At 36.9% G+C, this 22796-nt stretch overlaps 1 protein-coding gene across 14 annotated transcripts; it reads right to left on the bottom strand.

Moving 5' to 3' along the window:
• Positions 1 to 701: 701 nt before the first annotated feature.
• Positions 702 to 22244, bottom strand: LOC124539979 (mediator of RNA polymerase II transcription subunit 25-like). Of its 14 annotated transcripts, none has more exons than XM_047117360.1 (16): positions 22075 to 22241; positions 17936 to 18068; positions 16777 to 16935; positions 15915 to 16078; positions 15348 to 15502; positions 14741 to 14844; positions 14461 to 14638; positions 13649 to 13813; positions 13336 to 13533; positions 5923 to 6066; positions 5798 to 5852; positions 4823 to 4947; positions 4230 to 4295; positions 3996 to 4106; positions 3809 to 3925; positions 702 to 814 (listed from the first exon to the last, which is right to left on the bottom strand). In XM_047117360.1, the coding sequence occupies exons 1-16, from the start codon at positions 22076 to 22078 to the stop codon at positions 722 to 724; spliced, it is 1971 nt and encodes a 656-aa protein (XP_046973316.1). In that variant the 5' UTR covers positions 22079 to 22241; the 3' UTR covers positions 702 to 721. The 14 variants fall into 14 exon arrangements, 12 of the variants coding, with proteins under 12 accessions (XP_046973316.1, XP_046973318.1, XP_046973312.1 ...); XM_047117362.1 differs by having other exon boundaries at positions 3996 to 4103; XM_047117356.1 differs by having other exon boundaries at positions 3996 to 4295; positions 22075 to 22242.
• Between the last annotated feature and the right edge of the window lie 552 nt (positions 22245 to 22796).

Genomic DNA, 22796 nt, shown 5'->3' with positions numbered 1-22796 from the left:
CCTGGGGTCTCAGTTGGTATGGGGGTCCCACAAGGATCAATTCTTGGACCTTTTCTATTCCTCATATACATAAATGACTTGCCCTTTCTTGTTGGGAACAAAGATGATATTGTATTGTTTGCTGATGATACCTCTTTGGTTTTTAAAATTAATAGGAAACAGGTACAGTATGACTATATAAACAATGCTATGTTTGATATAGAACATTGGTTTAGCGTAAATAATCTTAAGGTGAATAATAAAAAAACTAAAATTATAAATGAATCACACCAAAGGTGCAAAATGTAAATCCCGATGTACTTATCAATGGGGGAATCGATGGATCAAGTTGAAACAACTGAATTTCTTGGTCTTTCTCTTGATGCCAAGTTACAGTGGCTCCCCGATGTTGATACGGCTCGCCTAGTATATTTCAGTTACTTTCACAGTATAATGTCCTACGCTATTATATTTTGGGGTAACGCAGCCGCTGTCTATACTATATTTGTGCTGCAGAAGAGTTTGTTCAATCTGTAACCTATAAATTTAAAGAAGTTAAGATATTAATTTCTCAGGTCAGGGTGGTTCCTTTTTCCGAACCGGTGGTAGTGTTTAATTTGACTATCAATAAGTAAGTGTAATGCTTTCATATTGTATAAAGGAATTTGAGTTTGAGTTTATAGGTAGGTTGATGTATGTGGTAGGTTATATTAAAAGCATTGTTTTAAACAACTTGTTTATTTCATATAAAATCATTGTAATTAGACATTTCGTCATACTGCTGCGTTTGCGAGTTCGGCCGCACAGCGCCGCCGCCCGGACGGTACTGCGGCTGCTGGATTGTTCAAACCAACATATATTACATATAGTACAACTACATTAACTCATTTTTAACCCTTTGACCGCCTACGTTGCGTATTGGCATAAAAACTGTCTACACCGCCAACGACTTCATGAGATACCAATATAATTCAGAGGTTTGACGAAAGGGACAAGGTCTCCAGGGGTCTCAGTTGGTATGGGGGCCCACAAGGATCAATTAGGAACTCTCGAAAAAGTATGGCATGGTGATTTTCGTGAATGACTTCATTAGATACCACATTTGACCCACATCCACAAAGATATGATAAGAATATATTGTAACGGATTATTTTACAGATATCTCTGTCTTTGATTTTTTCATCGCCATAGTTCATCTTATTTTAAGTGAATAAAACCAAGCCTTATTCTTTGGCGTGTTATCTCTTTGACTTAATTTAAGAGCAACTGGAAACTTGTACATATGATATAAGAAGTCGATATTGCTTTGTTTAAGTAATGTAAAAACTTGAAACTATTTTATCTCTCTATAAATGGTTACGTGAAATACGGAACCCGTGAAACCTGTGGCGGTCAAAGGGTTAAAAACCACATGTCTTCTAATTCTTATGATATAATATCTGCATCCTTTATATACAAATATATACAACACACCTTACATAAAATTGAAGTAAACTAGATCGCCAAAAATGCTGAGGCAAAATAATAATGTTTGTAAATTAGTATCTTGTTGGTATATATCATGCCAAGGTCAGTCTCGTCCGCAACTGCAAATCAAATTGCAATTTTGTGTGCAAAAACGTCTCGATAAAAAGTAACACCAATTGGCATGGTAAGTTCGCGTATTGGCAATAATCTTGAAAAATACTTTAATATCTTTGCTCTATCTCTGTAAATATCGGCATTAGCTGTCAAGCTGTCAACTAGCTGTCAACTTGTTGTCAACTAGCTGTCAACTTGCTGTCAATATGCTGTCAATAACTATTATTTACAATGGCTAAGAGGTTTGTAATATTTACGTATACACTTATATTCAATTAAGCAAATTATTGCGAACGATCTGAACATGCAAAGCCAAATGACTCTGAGAAAAAAAATGACAGAAAAATATTAAAATGAATTATAAATTGAAGACCATTTGCCGCTTATATTTGCTTTTATAGGACCTGACCCTGGCATATACTAAGGTGTATAAAATGTTAATATATATTTTGTTACTGATGAAAAGACTCATGCTAAGCTAAATTATAGCGTCTATAAGGATGTCATTGCTATGAAATGAATTATGAAAATTTACTAAGAATCATTGCGAAGTAAATGAAGATTCTAAGTAATGAAAGTTTTAGTGACAAGGTGAAAAACTCGTGAAAAATTAAAAAGCAAAATCTTATCAAGTTTTCGATTTAGATTTTGTTCGATTTTGGATTTAGTTGCTCTAAATTATTTTTTTCAGTTAATTTTGTATTTGGAGCACCAAAAGAACATTTTGCCAGATTTTGCTAACCAATTGATCACTGAAAATATTTTGGGACAGTCCCAAAATATAGATTCGTAAATTTTTGTCGTCAAATGTATTTGTGAACATAAGTTACGGACGACATACATTATTTTTTTAAGAATTGAGAGAATCTATGTCTTGAGATTGTCGATGAAAAAAATAGTTAGAGGAAGGAAGCTTTACTTAGCGGGTGCGGCTCACATGTGCGGCCTAGCGCCGCGCGCCGCCTGCTGTTGCTAGAACACACACTCTGCGTCACGTCACGACGTCAAGCGTCACGGCAAGCGACACGCCGAGACTTGAGCGTCACGTGAAGCGACGAGCGGCATTCCAAGATCGACGTGTCACTTGGTGCGACCAGTGACACGTCGAGCTTGAAGTGCCGTGGGACGCAACGAGCCACAAGACTCGCCGCAATCAGAGTGCGACGTGAAGTGAAGAGCGACATATCAAAGTGTCACGTCGCTTCTCAGTCATGTTTCGTGAGCGTAGATGGTTATAAGACACCACGCACGCATGAGTGATTCGTTAATGCACTAGCGTTTGACGTTAACGCCATGGTCAGCATAACAAGTTGAAAAAGTAAAATGACAAATAATACGAGTATACAATAACATCTTTATGTCGCGAGGTCACGCGTTATATTAATCCGCTATTTGAATATATTAATGTCTGCGTGTTTACAATTATGAATTATGAAATTTATTTACTAAACTGGGTTAATATAAACCTATCAAAAGCGGGGTGAAAATCTAAAGGTGTAAAAAATGAATCGGTGATACTATCGTGTCTTTGGGCGCGTTTCAAACGAGGGTATCAGTTATGCTCGTATTATTTGCTATTCTTATCGTGAACTAGGTTCGCTTGCAGATAGATTTAGAACTATGTGTTAAAGAGTACGAGAGCACCAAGCTTATTGTATTATTTACAGAAATTAAAGTGAAGGTGATTTATGCCTAATGATATCTTGCGAAAATATAAAAAGGATTATGTGAAGTATTACTTAAAGACAAGCAAATAGCAAGCTCTGTAGTTTTATAGTGCGCGTGAAGTATTATTACAATTTGGAGGTTTTAATGGATAAGCAGCATTCGCCATACCTGCTGCAGCAGATGCCTCAGGCCCGGGTTGTTAATGTTATCTGGTATAGTCAGATACTCATTTGTATGTGTGGAGTGTATGTATGTCTGTGTGAGTGGATACCTGCTGCAGCAGATGCCTCAGGCCCGGGTTGTTAATGTTATCTGGTATAGTCAGATACTCATTTGTATGTGTGGAGTGTATGTATGTCTGTGTGAGTGGATACCTGCTGCAGCAGATGCCTCAGGCCCGGGTCGTTAATGTTATCTGGTATAGTCAGATACTCATTTGTGTGTGTGGCGTGTGTGTGTGTCCGTGTGAGTCGATACCTGCTGCAGCAGATGCCTCAGGCCCGGGTCGTTAATGTTATCTGGTATAGTCAGATACTCATTTGTATGTGTGGCGTGTATGTGTGTCCGTGTGAGTCGATACCTGCTGCAGCAGATGCCTCAGGCCCGGGTTGGCGGGCAGCAGCGGGCGCACGAGGCGCGCGCCGGCGCCGCGCAGCTGCTGCAGCTGCGCCTGCAGCTGCGCCTTGCGCTGCTGCTCCTGCGACACGGCACGGGCGTTAGAGCGGCGGGACACTGGCGACGCCCGCCCGCCGACCGCGCACACCGACCTCGAGCTGCTTGTAGTGCTGCTCCTGCTGCTGCGCGGCGTGCAGGTGCGACATTATGTCCATCTGCGACTTGAACTGCGCCTCCTGCTGGTGCGCCGCCTCCAGGGTCTGCTGCAAGTGTTGGATCTTCTCAAGATTTTGTTGGCGGGCGGCCTCCAGCCCGTCCAGAGGTGCACCGCGAGGACCCTTTCCCCCCACTTGGCCCACTTGGCCGGCCTGCCCGACTTGACTTACTTGACTTATCTGTCCCTGGTTAACTTGGCCAACTGGAGTACCCATGTTGCTGCTCATCATCATACCCTAATTTGAACAAGCTGCATTATAAGTTTGTAAAACACTTAACAACATATTTTGGTAAAAAAAATATCTAAATGTTTTCAGGGTAGACACAAAGTGGAAGTGCAAATACTTGTGGTGTTGAAGGGTTACGTGATACACGGCAAATATTCTGAAAACTAATCTATTATCATTCCTAACATTCCGGCTTTGGTTGAACATCCTAGATCTCAAAATAAAATATATTTGTCGCGTTCATGAGCACAGATGACCACTTTTCGGCTGGATCAAACGCTCATCTGTATTTCAATAATAAAATTAACAAAATTTATTACTACTGGCTATCTGCAAATTTAAATTGAAGAATGATTTTATCGGGCTAGCATGGCTTTCTTGCATGTAAACCTTTCTCTTGAACCACTCTATTTAATCATAAAAACTGCATTAAAACTCGTTGCATAGTTTAAAAGATCTCATCGTACAGACGGCGGAAAACAACTTTGTCTCAATCCTTGAATTGAAAGTGACGTCATAGAAATAAACATGATTACCTGCTGATGTTGCTGATTCTGTTGGTTGGATATCGAGGGCATGGCCGACATCGAGCCGGCCATCCCCCCTCCACTGCCCATGCCCATTCCGGGTTGCATATTACCGGTACCTATATTTTGGCCACCTATGGAAAACCAGTTATTTCAAGAAGAATCAAACAAGCACTTTTGAATCGTCATTTAACACTATATTAAGTGAAGCTACGACCGATCCGGAGTTCAGATTCTACCGAGAAGAATCGGCAACAAACTCAGTAGTTACTCTTTTTCAATATTTAAATACAGACTTTCGACGTGGCCAGTAACTTTTCTCCACTTAAATTAAACTTAAATTCTCATATCGTAACAATTTACTAAACTGCTATCTAGAATCCTCTAAGAGCCGGTGCCGCTGCGGAAAAAGCTGAAGCCAAAAAAATAACTAAATATTCGTGTATTATATCTAATTACTTTTTTGTTCCATTTGCTGTCGAAACACTTGGCCCTTGGAGTAGTGGTACAAAAAGCTTCATCAAAAGTATAACACCTCGCCTCAACTCGCCTCGCCTTAACCAGCCCTCCTGTCTCCACTGGAGACAGGAGGGCTGGTTCGTTTTTTGCCCAGAGGATCGGAATTGCGATTCAACGGGGAAATGCTGCTATCATTCTTGCCACCATTCCACGCGGTCAAGATTTATACAGTAACTAGTTTTAGTTCATATTTGTATATATACATTTAAGCATTTAATGTTGTTAATTCTTATGTTAAAACATTTAAGAATAATTTTATAAAAGAAATAAAGAATCCTCTTTATTTTGCTGCACTTCAAAATAACACCATAACCGATCTTTTACATTCAGCCATCCTATAACCAATGAGACAAAAATCGGCTTACCTTATTAATGTATAAGATTTAAAACCAATATTTATGTAACCATCTTGTAGCCATAAATTAATTAACGAAATGAATTAGTTATTGAAGAAGATGCACTTACCGGCCATGGCAGTTGGAGTCGGCATCTGCTTATTCATCTTCTGCTGCTGAATTACCTGAAAGAGTCAGTCAGTCAGAAACCTCTGATCAGGTTTACGTTTGAACTTTTAAGCACTGATTTATTACCTTCCGTAATCTATCGACGAACGTGGCCTGGTTGTTGGGTATGAAGCCGAGGTAGGCCTTCTTGTCTGGAGTATACAGAAGGATCAACACCTTGATGTCGCATTGGGGGGGTGATGTAGTTGGAGAGAAATGTACACATCCAGCCTGTAAACAAGGTTAATAGACATAAGCAATGTATTACTTATGAACAAGTCCCAGTATCTGTCTTGACTGAATTCGGTTCCCATGATCAATTTCAAGGCAGTCTAGCCAGCAATATAGGACATATGAAAGTTCAAATGTCAAAATACACGCGTACGCACACACTGATGCATCATCTATCCCCTTACTCTCTAATAAGACCGCAAACCCGACACAATCAGAATTTTGAAGGGTTATCTACTACCAAATTCCAGACTTCAAGAGGTAGCCCAGTCATTAAAGCCTAAAATCCCTAACAAATTCGTAACACGGTGAAAATTTGTGGGTTTGTTAAGGAAGGTAAAATAACTTACCGTGTGATTTTGCAGCGTCGTGGGATGAACGGAAAGGGTTGAAAAGGGGTGAAAAGGGTTTTCCGTTAAAACCATTGTTAAAAAAATTAGTAACACGCTGCAAATTTGCACATACCATGTTTATAGCATTTTGAAACATCTATTCAATTTGCAGCGTTTTGCAACATGCGGAACATTTTAATTATATATTTAAATATTGTATTCTATCATCAGTTTTACTGATGGAAGAAAAGCTAGTACAGCTGTTAAATTTGTAATTAAACTTTTTCAAACCGTTTTGTTGTCTCGCAAATTACTCATCATAAAAGTCGCCTTTTTTCGTGGTCTTTGGTCCAGATGGAATGTTGTCCTCTAGTATATCCACCTCACCTGCATTTTCATTTTCTGCCTCATCGGGTTCTTCTTTGAGATATGGATCTTGCGGCTAAGTTTCACCATGACAAGACTAGCAAAGATCTGCGCAATTTAGACCACTTTTTGTGCAGCTGCATAAAATAAGAAAGCAAAAAGGTGGTTTCGCAGAGCGGTTGTGCGAGGTAGAAAATGTCTTAAAAATTATGCTATTGTGGATTTTCGAATATGTTCGGGGTATGCGTTCACCAGAGATGATATCTGCTCCTATCTAATATCTGGTGGCGTGTAGACTGTGATGACCATCCGCGACTCTACGCGGTAATGCCGAAACCGACCGGCTGATTGAGCACGTCCAAATGGCTACAGATTCCGTGCTGCAGCAGACTCCATCCGCAGAGACCATTATTCTGGGCGATTTCAATGCCCACCATACATTTACGCATTTTCCTCGGGTGAGTTTTCTGCCTCATCGGGTTCTTCTTTGAGATATGGATCTTGCGGCTCTCCAAAATTGTTTTTTTCGGCATTTAGCAGGCTGTTTCATAAACGTGTCTGGTTCATCATCGTCCATGCCATTGATTTCAATATCTCTGATGTTCGAACAAATATCACCATAACAAGACTAGCAAAGATCTGTGCATTTTAGCCCACTTTTTGTGCAGCTGCATAAAACAAGAAAGCAGGAAGCTGGTTCCACAGAGCAGTTGTGCGAGGTAGAAATTGTCTTAAAAATCGCGCTGTTCTGGATTTTCGAATATGTCCGAAGGTGAAATTCAGCAGACGGGATTAATCCAAACAATTCCTCGGAACATTTCCCGTGAAAAAATCTGAAGAAGATGCAGAGTTATTCAACACCTCTACGCAAAGCCAAGGAATCTAGCAGATCGGAAAGGATCGGAAGATTTATCGTTGATAATTCGAGCCGTTTTGCATTGGATACGGTCAAATTGAAAAGCTGGTACTGGGGAACACCTATCCAGAGGTAGCGGTTAGATAGAGCAGTATTCCATGTGGGACGAATTTGCGCCTTGTATAGACTTGGGCTATGGCCGACGTGATCGACGTGACGTGGCCGAGATTTTTTGAAGCCAAATTGGTTTTGCTTCGAAAGAAATGCTTTGTGCCACACGCGATTGAAGGCCTTCGCTATGTCCAAGAGGGCTGCTAATCCCTCACCCTTGCTCTCAACTGCTTCCGCCCATCTGTGGGTAAGGTACACTAGAAGATCACCGGCTAAGCGACCCCGACGGAAACCGTACTGGCGGTCGCTTGTCAGCTAATTATCCTCTAGATACCGCAGAAACTGGCAGTTAATAATGGACTCTATTACCTTGAACAGCGAGGAAGTGATGGCTATAGGCCTATAATTGGACGGGTTGCCTTTTTTAGGGATGCGCAGGATTATAGATTATAAGTTAAGATTGGTACCAACTCGAGAGCATATGTCCGTCGCACGACTGGAGGGATGCTATCGGGTTCACCCGATTCATGAATACCCAAGGAAATGAATGCTTTACGAACTGCACTTTGCCGGAATTTAATCTCCGGAATCGTGGTATTATTCCGCGCAATTATTGGATCATCCATCGAGAAATAAACCCGCCCCCATAGGTAGGATGCAAAGAAGGATCACATCCCATCCCAATCTGCTGACTTGTAGTGCCATATGCGGCGGCAGCCCGCGAAACGTGGTCGTGAGTACCATGCAACCGGCACTGTGCACAGTACACGACGATAATCTGTTAGCCATCCGGATCCCTGTTCAGGTGGTGTATGGATGGTAACCTGTGCATGGATGCCCAGAGAGGGATTCTCCACCGCAGTCACTGATGGTACCTTCCTGGGGTAATTGATTCCAAATTCTGCACAACCATGTTTTGGGGGGAGAGGGATCGGGCCTCCGGAACTCTCACTTACCGGACCAAACGCGGTAGAATAGCTACAACTTTACGCCGATTTTAAGTGAGATATTCTAACTTACTAACGGAAGCACAAAATAAATACATCTATAATTTAATTCTATTTTTACATAGCATGACATGCCGTCATAGTGACGTATTTATTAATTTTGACATAAATAAATTTATATTTAACTTTAAGCTGACAAAGGATACAATGTACCTGCCACTTAAATATAAACGACATATAGCTACATTGTTAGCTTACAATATATTTGATCCAATTGTAGACACTACAATTAAAAAAAATATTATACCCTTGATTAGTAGTTATGCTACTAACAATAATAAATTAAAAAACTAAGCAATAAGACAACGGATAAGCACTGTAAATATATTATTAGTATTGTACATCAGAATATACAGAGCTTATCCAGCAAAGATAACGAAATCGAATTATTTTTAAAGTACTATAATATTGACATATTTTGTATTGGTGAACATTGGATCTTGTCACATCAGCTACCACCTAGTATTAATAACTATAAATTGTCAAGTGCGTTCTTTAGAAAATTAACTAAACATGGAGGATCATTAATATACACAAAACAGAATATACATTGTAAAGAGCGAAAAACATTGTGGATCTTTCAATAGAGCGCACTGTTGAACTGTCATGCGTGGAACTCGAGCATACTATAGCTATGTGCGTATACCGACCTCCACAATCGGATGTTAACCTTTTTGAATGTGTGATGGAGGACGCCCTTAAGCGAGTCTGTACTGGGCGAAAGAATATAGTTATTTGTGGAGATTTTAACATTGACATTTTAGTGCAATCTTCCATAAGTACTAGGTTCATAAATTTATTTCAATCTTATAATCTAAATAACATATTTTGTGAACCTACAAGAATATCAGCGACTTCCGCAACCTGCATAGATAACGTGTTTTGTAGTTGTGAGGCCGTTAATAAGAAAATCTTATCAAACCTTACATCAGATCACTTTGGCCAAATGGTGTCAATAGGTATAAAAAAAAATCAAAAGAAACGAAAAATCACTTGTAGGCCGATTACTGTAAAAGGTTTAATCAACTTCAATAATGCTTTACACTGTAGCCTTCCAAAATTGAATCTTAGCTCAAATGATCCCAACTCTTTATATAATTCTCTTTTACAAGTAATTAATAACGAATTCAATAAAATATTTCAGTTAAAAACCTTTTATCAAAACAATGAAATGCAGTTCTCAGACTGGGCCACTACCGGTATCTATATAAGTCGAAATAAATTGTATGAGCTATATTAACTTAAGAAATATAATCGTGATTGTAAATTTATCAATTTTGTTAAAAAATATTCCAAGTTATTTAAACAAGTTTGTCAAACAGCTCGTTCGTTGCATATTAAAAATAAAATCTTAAAATCTAATAATAAAATGAAAACTACTTGGGATATTATAAGTTCGGAAACAGGTAGATTGAAGTTTGATGCAGGGCAGTTATCTCTTAGTATAAAAGGCAAAATTATAGGCAAAGATCTAGATGTGGCCAATGAATTCGAAGAATATTTCTCTAATATTCCTCTGAATATTACTAAAGGACTTAATGCGTCTCCTAATGACGCTTTAGACCTACTCAAATGTTATGTTCCCCAGAATGAGTTAGAATTTTCTTTTGAGAATATAACTCCGTACGAAATATTAAAAATATTTAAAACATTAAATCTGAAAAAAACCAGTGATCTATGGGATTTATCAGTCACAATTATTAACAATGTAATTGTTGACTTGGCTCCTTATTTAGCTATCATCTTTAATAAATGTGTACAATCTGGTATTTTTCCTGATATGTTGAAATTAAGTAAAGTAATCCCATTATTTAAGTGTGGTGATAAAAATGATCCAAACAATTACAGACCGATCTCTATTTTGCCAGTATTAAGTAAAATTTTTGAGAAAGTCATGCTTAATCAATTGCTATTATACTTTAACTCGAATAAGCTATTGCATTCTCAACAGTTTGGTTTTACTAAGGGTCGCTCGACTGCTGATGCGGGTGTAGCATTTGTTAAGCACATTTATGATGCATGGGAAAAGTTACAAAACGCTATTGGAGTTTTTTGTGATTTATCAAAAGCTTTCGATTGCGTTAGGCATGATATTCTCCTAGAAAAGCTTAAATATTATGGTATCAGGGGCCCTGCATTGAAATTAATTTCCTCCTACCTTAGTGAAAGAGTTTTGAAGGTTGTGGTTAATGGTGCAAAATCAAATGGCGCTGTGGCGCAAATGGGTGTACCACAGGGTTCAATTTTGGGACCTCTCTTGTTCTTAATATATATAAATGATTTACCTTATTTTGTAAAAAATACTTGCGATATTGTACTGTTTGCAGATGATACATCCCTCATTTTTAAAGTTGATAGAAAAATAAACAACTATGACGTTGTAAGCAGTGCTCTGTCGCGGGTTCTTGGTTGGTTTGACATAAATAATTTAGTACTAAATGCTAAAAAGACTAAATGTGTTTTGTTTTCCTTGCCAAATGTCAAATCAAATCCTTCTGCAATAACTTTGAAAAATGAAAGGCTTGAGTTTGTTGAGTCGACGGTCTTTTTAGGGATAACCCTTGACTCCAAACTGCAGTGGGGCACCCATTTGTAGGCCCTGGCAAGAAAACTAAGTAGTGCCATTTATGCAATAAAAATAATTAGAAAACTTACGGACATAAGTACTGCTAGACTAGTTTATTTTAGTAATTTTCACAGTATTATGTCATATGGAATGTAGTTATGGGGTAATGCAGCAGAGATTGAAGTTGTTTTTATTCTACAGAAAAGAGCTATCCGATCTATTTACAATATTAGCTCCAGGACATCATTACGCGAAAAATTTAAAGAAATAGGTGTATTAACGGCTGTTTCACAATATATTTATGATAATATAATCTTTATACAAAAGAATATTAAAAATTATTCTATCAATGCTGATGTACATACTATTAATACAAGAAATAAGAATAAACTTGTAACCCCCAGTTTCCGTTTGCATACGGTAAATAGAACGTTTTTGGGCAATGGTATACGCATATATAATAAGATACCGGAAAATATAATCAAATTACCATTTTCAAAATTTAAAAATATTATTAAGACTAAATTAATAAATAGATCATACTATTCATTAAAAGAGTACTTTTTAGAAAGAAACGCCTGGAGTTAGGCTCGGGTTCCATCATAGGACGCTAATTACTGTCAATAACAGCATTGTAAATGTGTTTATTTGAAAAGAGCAACTATGCGAGTTTCTTGCCGTTTCTTCTCGCTAGAAGCTGCTTTCCGAAACGGTGGTAGTATTTGATTATTGACGATTCAAAAACGCTTCATTGTGAAGTTTACTTGAATAAAATTGATTTGATTTGATTTGAGAGAGTGCTACTTCCCCGGGCGTGCCGGCCCATTCGGCTATAACCTGAAGGTATACAGCGTGGCACAGTCACTCAATCCATATCTTGTTGACGAGCCCGATGGACAACTCATCCGAGGAAAATCTACGACAGCATAATTTTTAAGACATTTTCTACCTCGCACAACCGCTCTGTGAAACCACCTTTTTGCTTTCTTATTTTATGCAGCTGCACAAAAAGTGGTCTAAATTGCGCAGATCTTTGCTAGTCTTGTCATGGTGAAACTTAGCCGCAAGATCCATATCTCAAAGAAGAACCCGATGAGGCAGAAAATGAAAATGCAGGTGAGGTGGATATACTAGAGGACAACATTCCATCTGGACCAAAGACCACGAAAAAAGGCGACTTTTATGATGAGTAATTTGCGAGACAACAAAACGGTTTGAAAAAGTTTAATTACAAATTTAAGAGCTGTACTAGCTTTTCTTCCATCAGTAAAACTGATGATAGAATACAATATTTAAATATATAATTAAAATGTTCCGCATGTTGCAAAACGCTGCAAATTGAATAGATGTTTCAAAATGCTATAAACATGATAATTGCAAATTTGCAGCGTGTTACTAATTTTTTTTACCCTACTATTCACAAATATCAATGTTTTCAATAAAAAAACAGTGTTACGTATGTTGCAAAACGCTGCAAATTGAATAGATGTTTCAAAATGCTATAAACATGATAATTGCAAATTTGCAGCGTGTTACTAATTTTTTTACCCTACTGTTCACAAATATCAATGTTTTTTAATAAAAAAACAGTGTTACGTAAGTTGCTAAACGCTGCAAATTTAATAGATGTTACAAAATGCTACAAACATGGTATGTGCAAATTTGCAGCGTGTTACTAATTTTTTTTACAATGGTTTTAACGAAAAACCCTTTTCACCCCTTTTCAACCCTTTCCGTTCATCCCACGACGCTGCAAAATCACACGGTAAGTTATTTTACCTTCCTTAACAAACCCACTAATTTTCAACGTGTTACGAATTTGTTAGGGATTTTAGACTTTATTGACTGGACTAAGAGTCTCTGACATGGAAAAATGTAATAACTTTCTATCGGTCAAACCTGTAATTCCAAACCCTGGGACCTTAAAATGTGCGGCATTATTATTACCCTACCTTAGTCCTTTAAAATTATAGTAGTATAATTTTAAAGGACTAAGAAATCATCAATTAAATCAAAAAATTGGATACTCACGAATCCATTAACCATGATTTTGGTGAGAGCTTCCAGCGCCTCGTTCTGCTGCAGGTGGAACAGCACCGACTTGCTGTCCTTCAGGTACTGACCGCCGATGTTGCTGATCAGCTGTTTGTGCATCAGCTGCATCACTAGCTTATTGGGCCAGGTGTCCACTTTCAGCTCTGGTTCTGCATCTTTGGAATTTGCGGATACCTGGAACAAATTACATGACCAACTTTTGTACATTACATTAAAAAAAAGAAGGACTTTACCGTAATTTTTTTTATGTCACGCTATGTGTTCTGCTGGTCACGTTGTTCAAGCTCACCTGACACGGCAGATGCCTGGTGACCTTCTGGTCCCCGGGCGTCTTCCCCTTCTCCATCCACTCGAGCACGCCGCTCCAGATGTAGGTGCGCTGCGCGGGCGCCGCCGCGAACGCGCCCGCCGACGACGGGCCCGCCTGGATGCCCTGCAGCCGCTGCATGTTGGACTGCGAACGAGTTATTGCGTCACACAAATACCTTTTTTTCTCGCTGGAAAAACGCATTACGCGCTTCCCCCACGTGATGGAAAGTGGGGGGGGGGGTGTGGGACTCCCCGGAGCCCTGAACGCCGAGTGCGCCCAGCACACCGGGTTTACCCACTAAAAAACCAGCGGTACCATCTCCGTCTTTCTACCGTGACGCCCTGACGGTCGGCCCGCCTATACGGGCCTCCAACACCTAGTGGGGGGAATTCCAGGGTTCTGGGACCCTGGTCCCTGCGGCGTCTATTGAGGCGAGAGGAGAAGGTGTCGTACATATATCTAACTAACCAGTAAAAAAGCTAATATAGTTATGATAAGTATTTAAGATTATTATCTGGGGTACCACAAGGATCAATATTGAGCCTCTGTTATATTAAGCATATCAAATCAAAAAATTCTTTACTCAGACCAGTAGACCCTTGAAAACGTTAAATTACCAACTGTTCGCAAAGTAGATTCTACCGAGAAGAACCGGAAAGAAACTCGGCAGTTACTCTTTTCTATGATTTCATCTCAAATGACAGGTTCTAAATCATTTCACTTATCAATTAATGCTTTTATGAAACATATTTAATCTTATGACTTGATGATAAGGAGAATTTAGTCCTTACCTGCACCTGTGTGGGAGGTGGAGGATAGGAGGGCTGCGACAGTTGTGTCAGTAATGCGGAATTAGCGTAGGGGGCCTGGCGAGGGGGGGCCAGCCAGTTGTTTCTCACTGGACCAATTGTACTACGTTGGAACTGTGCTGGTGGGGCTCGTTGCTGTGGTACCGGTGGACGATTTTGACTGAAATGCAAGAATAAAATATAGTATTGATTGGAAAATTTATTTGGGATCTGTAAGGAATCTGTTGGAATCCAACAAATGTGATGTGACCGAGTGACTTACCTATACACTTCAGGCTGCACTTCAGGCACTGGAGGTGGTGGTGCTGGGCTTGGAGGCCGTTCTTTCAGACTGTAACCACGGAGTAAAACTAGATGTCGAGGGTCCTGGAACAAAATAACCCATCAGTTATTCTCAACAGATGACTGCATATAGATGTTCATTATTTATGACGTCACTAAACAGCAAATACTTAGCATTAGTTTTAAAGTTTTTCAGGCAGGATATATTACATACAGTTTTTTACCGGTTCTTCTCAGTAGAATCTACTTTCCGAACTCAACTGACTTCACTTAATATAGTTGTTAAAAGACGATTCGAATTTTTTGTCAATAAAAATTTCGACGAATTTAGAGTTTTTCAAGAGTTTTTATGATATTCTTTGTTCTTGGAATTATAGAACTGAAAATTTAAGGTCATTTTTTTTTCGGTTGTCAAGAGGTTGGATGTTGTAACTGACACAGGATAACGATTTAAATTATATGTGTTCCACAGGAACTATAAAGTGAAGAACAGCTAATACTTAAATTGCCAACAACTAGGCCGTATTGACAAGACATTACTTGATAGAAATACTTATTGCTATTTTAGTATCTTTAACTCATCTAACCTTAGCATAATTTCTCTGTTGGGCAGCATGCAGTTCTCCTCCAGCATGTTCGTAAAGCGCCAGTAAAGCGGGCAGCTTCTTGGCTGCAGCGACAGACAAGTGAGCGCCACGCTCACCGATTAGTTTCGCAGCTTGTTCCACTGTCGCTGGAGCTCCTATCATAACAATTTATATGGGTATTGTTAAGTCTTGACACATTACCGATGGCGTTGTAATCCAACATAATGAGGAGAAAAATTAGGTTTATTTTTAATAGCTGTATGTGCTTTCCGATGGCTGGATTTATATTCAGATGAGTAGTATACAAACTGGTCTACAATTGAAAAAGTGAAAATATTGATGAAAATAAAAGGTAATTGATCATACAACACAAATACAGTACAAGTGAAGCTATAAAAATTGCGACTATTTTTGCACACACACACATTTTATCTCCTGTATCACTTGTCTAGTTGCCTAATATCCATTGAGAATAGTCATTGTGAGCAATATTGACATCAACAGAAGTATTTTATAATTATAAATACAGGACATGGTTATACATTAAATTAGTGAAATATCACTTACCAGGTGGCACTAACCCTCCTGTATATGCTGAATATGGTGGTGAACAACATAATAGTATCACATGTAGAGGGATATCCGAACGGCCAAGGTCTTCTAAACATGCCAGGGCTGCTGTTAGCCCCTCTGTGACACATGCTCTGCTCTCTGCATGACCTCCTATAAACCTAAATCAAAGAATTAATTAAAATGGGGTCTTATGAGTTATTTTAAATCAAATAATTTTGTGAAATCTATTGTTTTATGTTGATTTTAAGTATTCACAGTCAATTTTTGAATCTATATTAACAATATTAGTATTTTTATGTTCGCAATTTTAAAATATTATTGACAAAAGAACACTAAGCTTATTTTAAAAATGATTGTTTAATATGTAACTAATAAAATTAATAGTCAAATTAACTGAAAGATTAAACATATTGATGCAATTTGTTTGCTCTTTTCTCAAATTATATAAGTTTCGAAAAACTACTGGCAAAAGCTGGTGAGCTGAGATGGCCCAGTGGTTAGAATGCGTCCATCTTAACCGATGATTGCGGGTTCAAACCCAGCACCACTATATATATACGCTTTATTTGTGTTTATAATTCATCTTGTGCTCGGTGGTGAAGGAAAACATTGTGAGGAAAAATTACATGTCTCTAATTTCATCGAAATTCTGCCACATGTGCATTCCACCAACCCACATTAGAACAGCATGGTGGAATATGTTCCAAACCCTCTCCTTAATGAAAGAGGAGGTTTATCCCAGCAGTGGAAAATTTACAGGCTGTTACTTTTAGTTACTTTGACAGCTGCTTCCACAGAGTGTGAGGCAGAAATAGACTAAATAATTGTTGAATAAATAAGAGCAGTAATTACTTACTGTAATTTATCAATGGTGTCCACAACATTCTGTGGGCATGTGAAGGGGCCGTATGTCGAGACGGGTAGGTCTGGATGACAGTCTGCCGCCTGGTAAGTGACTATACCATATACTGAACCACTACCCACTCCCTCCTCTATTGCTCCACCATGGAAGTATCTAGAAAAAAAATATTTTACATTGTTTTTTGTTTGTTTTGTTACGGTTGTGTGTACAGGGTTTAGATGAATCCATCTTATATGATATATTTATTACATATATAAAAATCAAAATGGACTTTTCATTTTATTTAGAATTTGAGACATCACCTTGTAGGTATGTTGACAGTGATAATATATAAGTGGCTATTGTAAGCCCATATAGTAAGTATCTTAAATATAATATTTATAAATAATAATCATTAAAGGCTGTATAACTTCTAGCTGTTGAGTTATATTCAGTCAATGTAATGAATATTTTTGGTTTGACATTTTTATAAATAAAAGTAGAAATATAATATTATTGAATTTGACATGGGAATTGTGAATCTGGGTTTAAATATGAAACATAATGGATGGTTGTAAAGAAAACTGTAAAAATAAATATTGTAAACCATATTAAATATTGTTAATTATTTGATGTTCCTGTTCATATGTAGCTGGGTCTACACTATAATATTTGTAGTTGTATGTTTAGAAGTTCAGACATTAAACACACCTACATCTGCACATAACAATGCCTATTTGTTTATTAATATTGGCTGTTAGTGGTGCCCTCAAGCCTCAAGTTTATAAATATCATGAAAGAACTTGTAATCTAAATCTAATTCATTGAAATCAATAGTAAGTAAAAATTTAAGTTTGTATAAATGATTCTCTGTGTCTGTGATCTTTCATACAGACTGGATAACAATATAAGTTGGGATTTTTTTCTAACTACATAACTAAAAAATACACGAGATAAACTGAATACTATGTATGATAGATCTAGTTTAAGGCTTTTAATAAAGACATATGTAAAAATGTTAAAAGTAGTACAAAATAAATTATGCCAATTTCCATGAAAAGTTAAATTAAATAGCTTAAATAAACGTTTAATAATTGATCATTCAATTTTTTTTTTTTCGATGCAGCGTCAATAAATTTAAACAATATGAGACTAATTTCGTTTAGTTACTTACTCTAGTGTTGGTATAATATAATTCGTTTTCAATTCACTTATGTACGCGCTGTTAGCCGAAGTTGCTTCAACAACAAAAATCACTTCAGCCTGTATTGGAGACTCTGGCGCGTTGACGACCATTTCTGTGTTTACTTTATTTAAATATACATAAACTATTTAACCATTTTCATTTATTCCTAATGTTTTAAACATTAAATAATAATAACAAGTATAACTAAAAACTATAAACGATTCAGCCTTTTCGGTTTTGAGATTTTGACTTCTCAATTTTGACGTCTAAACATTGACATTGACACAAATATGTTTATGTAGTATGTACAACTATATACAGCATTGGAAACGAGATATCTTTAATTCGTGTATAAAAATATATGAGTTATAAATCAGAATATATGAGTTATGTTTAAAAAAATTATATAATAAGGATTTAGGATTGTGATTTGTGATGTGACCCGAAATATTAACTACTATAAGATAAAATATTATAATTTTATGAATACTAATACTAATATATATTTACAATTGATATTTATTGCTTGTATGTGGACGCGGCGTGGCACAGCAAAATATTTTAACTCTTCTTTAAACCACCAATGTACCAGCAAACTTCGGGAGAAGTTTTATATTACTTGTGACACACAATAAAATAGTATTACTGTTTGGCGGTAGAATCTACGATTAGTGAGTGGTATTCCAAACCCGATTTTGTACAAAGTCTTCAAGTAAGCCATAAGTTTCGTGCACGACAAAAATGGCTTTAACGTTTTTGCTGAAACTTCGTATTTGGAAAACGTACTGCATTTTAATTTTTTCTTGAAACTCCTATAAAAATATCGGTTTATCGACAACAATAGTTATAAATATTAAATCTTATAATTGGTGCCAAGGAAAGCTCGTTCACCTGGTAGTCATTTTATTTTAGAAACTATTATCATTAGGAAATATCATTTTGGTTATAATTTATTAAGAATTCAATATTTACCAGAGCACAAAGCATTAACTATTTATTCTATTAGCGCTATCCATTTATAAAAGTTAATATATTTTAAGCTACAATTTAAAATACAACAAAAAGTTTTATATTTGTAATCACAAAATAAGAACTAAAATACTTTTGATCATTATTAGTGTAGTAGTGTTAAAAGTTCTGACAATTCTTTATTCTTGTTCGTATAAAATATAATTAACCACGTCGGCGTAGCAAATTTTGATAAATACAATTGAAAATATTGTTAATATTTATCCATATTTTTTGACAAAATATATCTAATTACAGTAAGGGATATATAATTATTAGGGGAGGCCCGGGCAAAACGCATATGTTAAGGGAGAGTGATAAAATAAAATACAAGTTCATAATTAATGTAACTCTTTTTACTTTTAATTTGTACTTTGTTTCATAATCTTTGGAAACAGCAATAAAAAAAAATTAAACTCTAACGATTTTGCCTCTTAAATTGAGAAAAAACAAAAAGTATCTATTATCCGTTTTGCCCGACCCCTCCGGGCAAAACGGATATGCCATAAGGGCAAAAAGAATAACATAAAATAAAACAATCAGTCTTCGCATTCATCGCAGAAATAACTTCCAACACCTGCGTATGATGTACAATTTTCGTGTGCCCAATTTTGGCACTGGCTACACTGAATCCAATCTTCAACAAGCGGTTCAGTATATTTCTCGGCACACACCAAACAAAATAAATCAGCTTTAGTTTTAGCTTTGGAAGATGTCTTTGTCCTTTTAGTTTGGCTGTGACCTGGTAATTCAGTCTTCTTTATCTTATTCTTCTTAATTTTGCTGGAACTTGCTAATTCAGATATATTGGTCTTCTTTTTATTTACTTTTATATATTTAGCAGCTTGCTCAGCTTTAACTGGAGTTGATGTTAATATCTCCGATTTTTGTCTCTTATTTTTGCGATTTGTTTTGGGAGCTTGCAACGGTCCTTGTTCCAGGATTGGATCAGGTATAGGTGTTGTACATTGTTCGGGGTTTTCCTTTGTAGAAAGATCCGTCATCAAATTCTGTGTTGATACAAGGTCTGTGGGAGAGTGGGGTACAACAGATGATGCTGAGTTGCATGGAGTATCATCCAAAGAGCTTTGAGCTTCATTCAGAGGACGATCAGTCATTGTTGAAGGAGCGTAATCTTCATCTCCAAAAACGTTCGGATCGTACGGCCATATTCCTGGTTTCTTAAATCCATTTACTGCATTCTGGACTGAAGCGCTTTTGACGTATGCTCCTCCGAACAATTTAGCCATGTCATATTGGTTCACAATTCGTCCTGGGTGTGATTTTTGAAATGTATTTATCTCTTGCTCAAAATATTTTTTCAGCGGTCCATACACGGCAACATCCAGTGGTTGCATACGATCCGTAGTGTGGGGTGCAAAAGATAAAAATATAATATTATTTTTCGATGCGAATTCCAAAGCTGGATAACATTTGTGGGACTCATGATTGTCGAGCAGTAGTAGTATCTTCCTGTTTTCGTTTGGACGGACTGTATCAGCGAAAAATTGAAGCCAGTTTAAAAAAGCTTCTCCGTTTACCCAACCATTGTCACTGACTGTAGCTTGCGAGCCCGGAGGAGCGCCATCCAATAGCCTCTCTTGCATTCTTTTTCGGGCAAATATGAAAAAAGGTGGAACATACGTGTCAGCTGCATTACAGCAGCAAATAACAGTGGTAAGTTGACCTCTTTCGGCACTGCTGACTACTCCAACTTGCCTTTTACCTTTTATCGATAAAACTTTTGGCGGTCGACTCGTGCTGCTCTTAACACCTGTTTCGTCCATGTTATAAATTGTAGTCGCATCAAATTTGTATTTTTCTACTAAGTCCCAAAAAATTTTATAAAATAATTCCACCTGGCCTGAGGCCTGTTGAAACCTCGAGTTCTTGCCAATGATGTCGGTTCGGGTGCTTGTAGGACAATTTCTGGGTGTCGGCGCTTAAACCCAACAAACCAGTCATCACCAGCTTTGCCATTTTTAAACGGATGAGTAATATTATTTTTTCTGGCATACTCAAACACTAGATCTAAAAATTCTGAACGAGTCAATCCAAAGAAAAGACTGTCTAATTTTTTTAAATATGCACACAGATCTTCCTCTTGTTCTGGCGTGAAAACAGGTATATATCTGCCCAATTTTTTCGTAAAAGGAATTCCTAATTTTTTTGCGGCAGAATTTATAGATTTTCCTTCTTCTTTAACCAATTTTGTAGCTCGCTCTAGCGATTCTTCTGACCACGATGCTCTCGCAGTTTTTCTTTTATATTTGAATACCATCTGAAAAAGATATCCGAAATAAGTGAACATTCTTTTACCGGGCAAAACGGATAACTATTCCTTTTGCCCATATTCGTTTTGCCCACGATGCCATTATTAGGATTCAAAAATGATTCAAATGTTATTTGAAGCTTAGGAAAAAAACTACTATCACAAATTATACTTAAACAAATATGCTGTCGAACAAAAAAAATATTATAAACAAACAAAACATACATAATAAAAAAGTTGATACACATACCTTTGCAAAAATCGTAACAAAACTGCAGAAATTCTTTTTTTTTGCTTCAACAACAAACGAGCACCTGTATTGTTTTAGTCAAACTGTCATGGCGTGGCCGAACACGTGCCGGAATCATGGCCGACAGATCAAAGCGCCATCTATTGCGATTATTTAGAAAAATCGATTATTCTTCTTACCCACATTATGCTTCTTGCCCGGGCCTCCCCTAATTATGTTCTTAAGTGTACTGTGAGTCTTTAGTCTTATATATGTATATCAATGTCTTAAAGCAAAGAAACCGCTTACCATCATGTGGCCTAATTACACTCCTTCCTTCGTGCTCTTTATAAATAAAAAAATATCTACCTTAGCAAACCTATCTTCTGTGATCTCAATAAAGTAGGTAGCAAGCAATATATTACGTACTTTTTCAAAGTATTAAAGTTATTTATGTAACAACTAACTCTAAATTCTCAAAAACATTTTTACAAGTTTTTATGTAAATATATTTTTAAGCTATTTTTTTGTCGTAATAATATGAACAAAACATGTTTTTTGTTGTTAAAAATAATAGCAACGTCAATTTTGTTTTTCAAAGAAATGTATGCTTCATACCCATAAAATTTGTACTGCATAAGTACCTCCACCTAGTTATTTCTATTTATTTTAATAACACAATCTCCGTAGAACTGACAAAAAGCATAATTATTAGGTAACAAGTATTTGTAAACACTAAACAGCAATCGGAGTTGGGTAGGCGGGAAAGTCAAATAAAAAACAGCTACGCAGATGTGTTCGTCATACGATTATCAAAACAGCAGCACGTGAAACGAATGTTTTCGCAAATTTTTACGCATGTTATTGCGTAGTTTATAAATACACATAGTCGAAATAAACATTACACAATATTATTACGTCGAAAGTGTAGGTGTTGGGAGCATTTCAAGGTCAAACGTAATGGCGGGAAATTGTAATGCAAACAAGAGTAATGAACTCCCATAAACAATACAAATATTATTATTAAGATAATAATACTTAATGATATTTCTTTGTTTCTAAATATTATAGTAGACGCGCAGTCTGTACCTAAGTGATTTCCAAATCAAATCTAGTTAATTCGTTGAGATTTATCAAGTGAATTGAAAAAGCGACCTACATCTCTATTTTTCAGTAACTCAAACATTCCATATAAGGTGAAAAACAAGCAATGGACGGAATATTATTTAAGAATATCTTAAACTTGTCAATAACAGAGTTGTGTGAAAGAGAAGCGAACATAAAATTTCACAAGTATGAAAAGGATAAAATATAATCTGACAGTATGTAAGAGATAGAGA

This window comes from Vanessa cardui, chromosome 24, assembly GCF_905220365.1.
Source record: "Vanessa cardui chromosome 24, ilVanCard2.1, whole genome shotgun sequence".
In the NCBI taxonomy this organism is placed as follows: domain Eukaryota; kingdom Metazoa; phylum Arthropoda; class Insecta; order Lepidoptera; family Nymphalidae; genus Vanessa; species Vanessa cardui.
This window is presented reverse-complemented; position numbering and strand designations above follow the sequence as displayed.

Coding starts and splice junctions, on each gene's coding strand:
- LOC124539979 (XM_047117356.1), bottom strand. Junction 16,936..17,935: donor TATATTATACCAACACTAGA/GTAAGTAACTAA, acceptor TTTTTTTTCTAG/ATACTTCCATGGTGGAGCAA. Junction 3,926..3,995: donor AGCACTACAAGCAGCTCGAG/GTCGGTGTGCGC, acceptor GCCGTGTCGCAG/GAGCAGCAGCGCAAGGCGCA.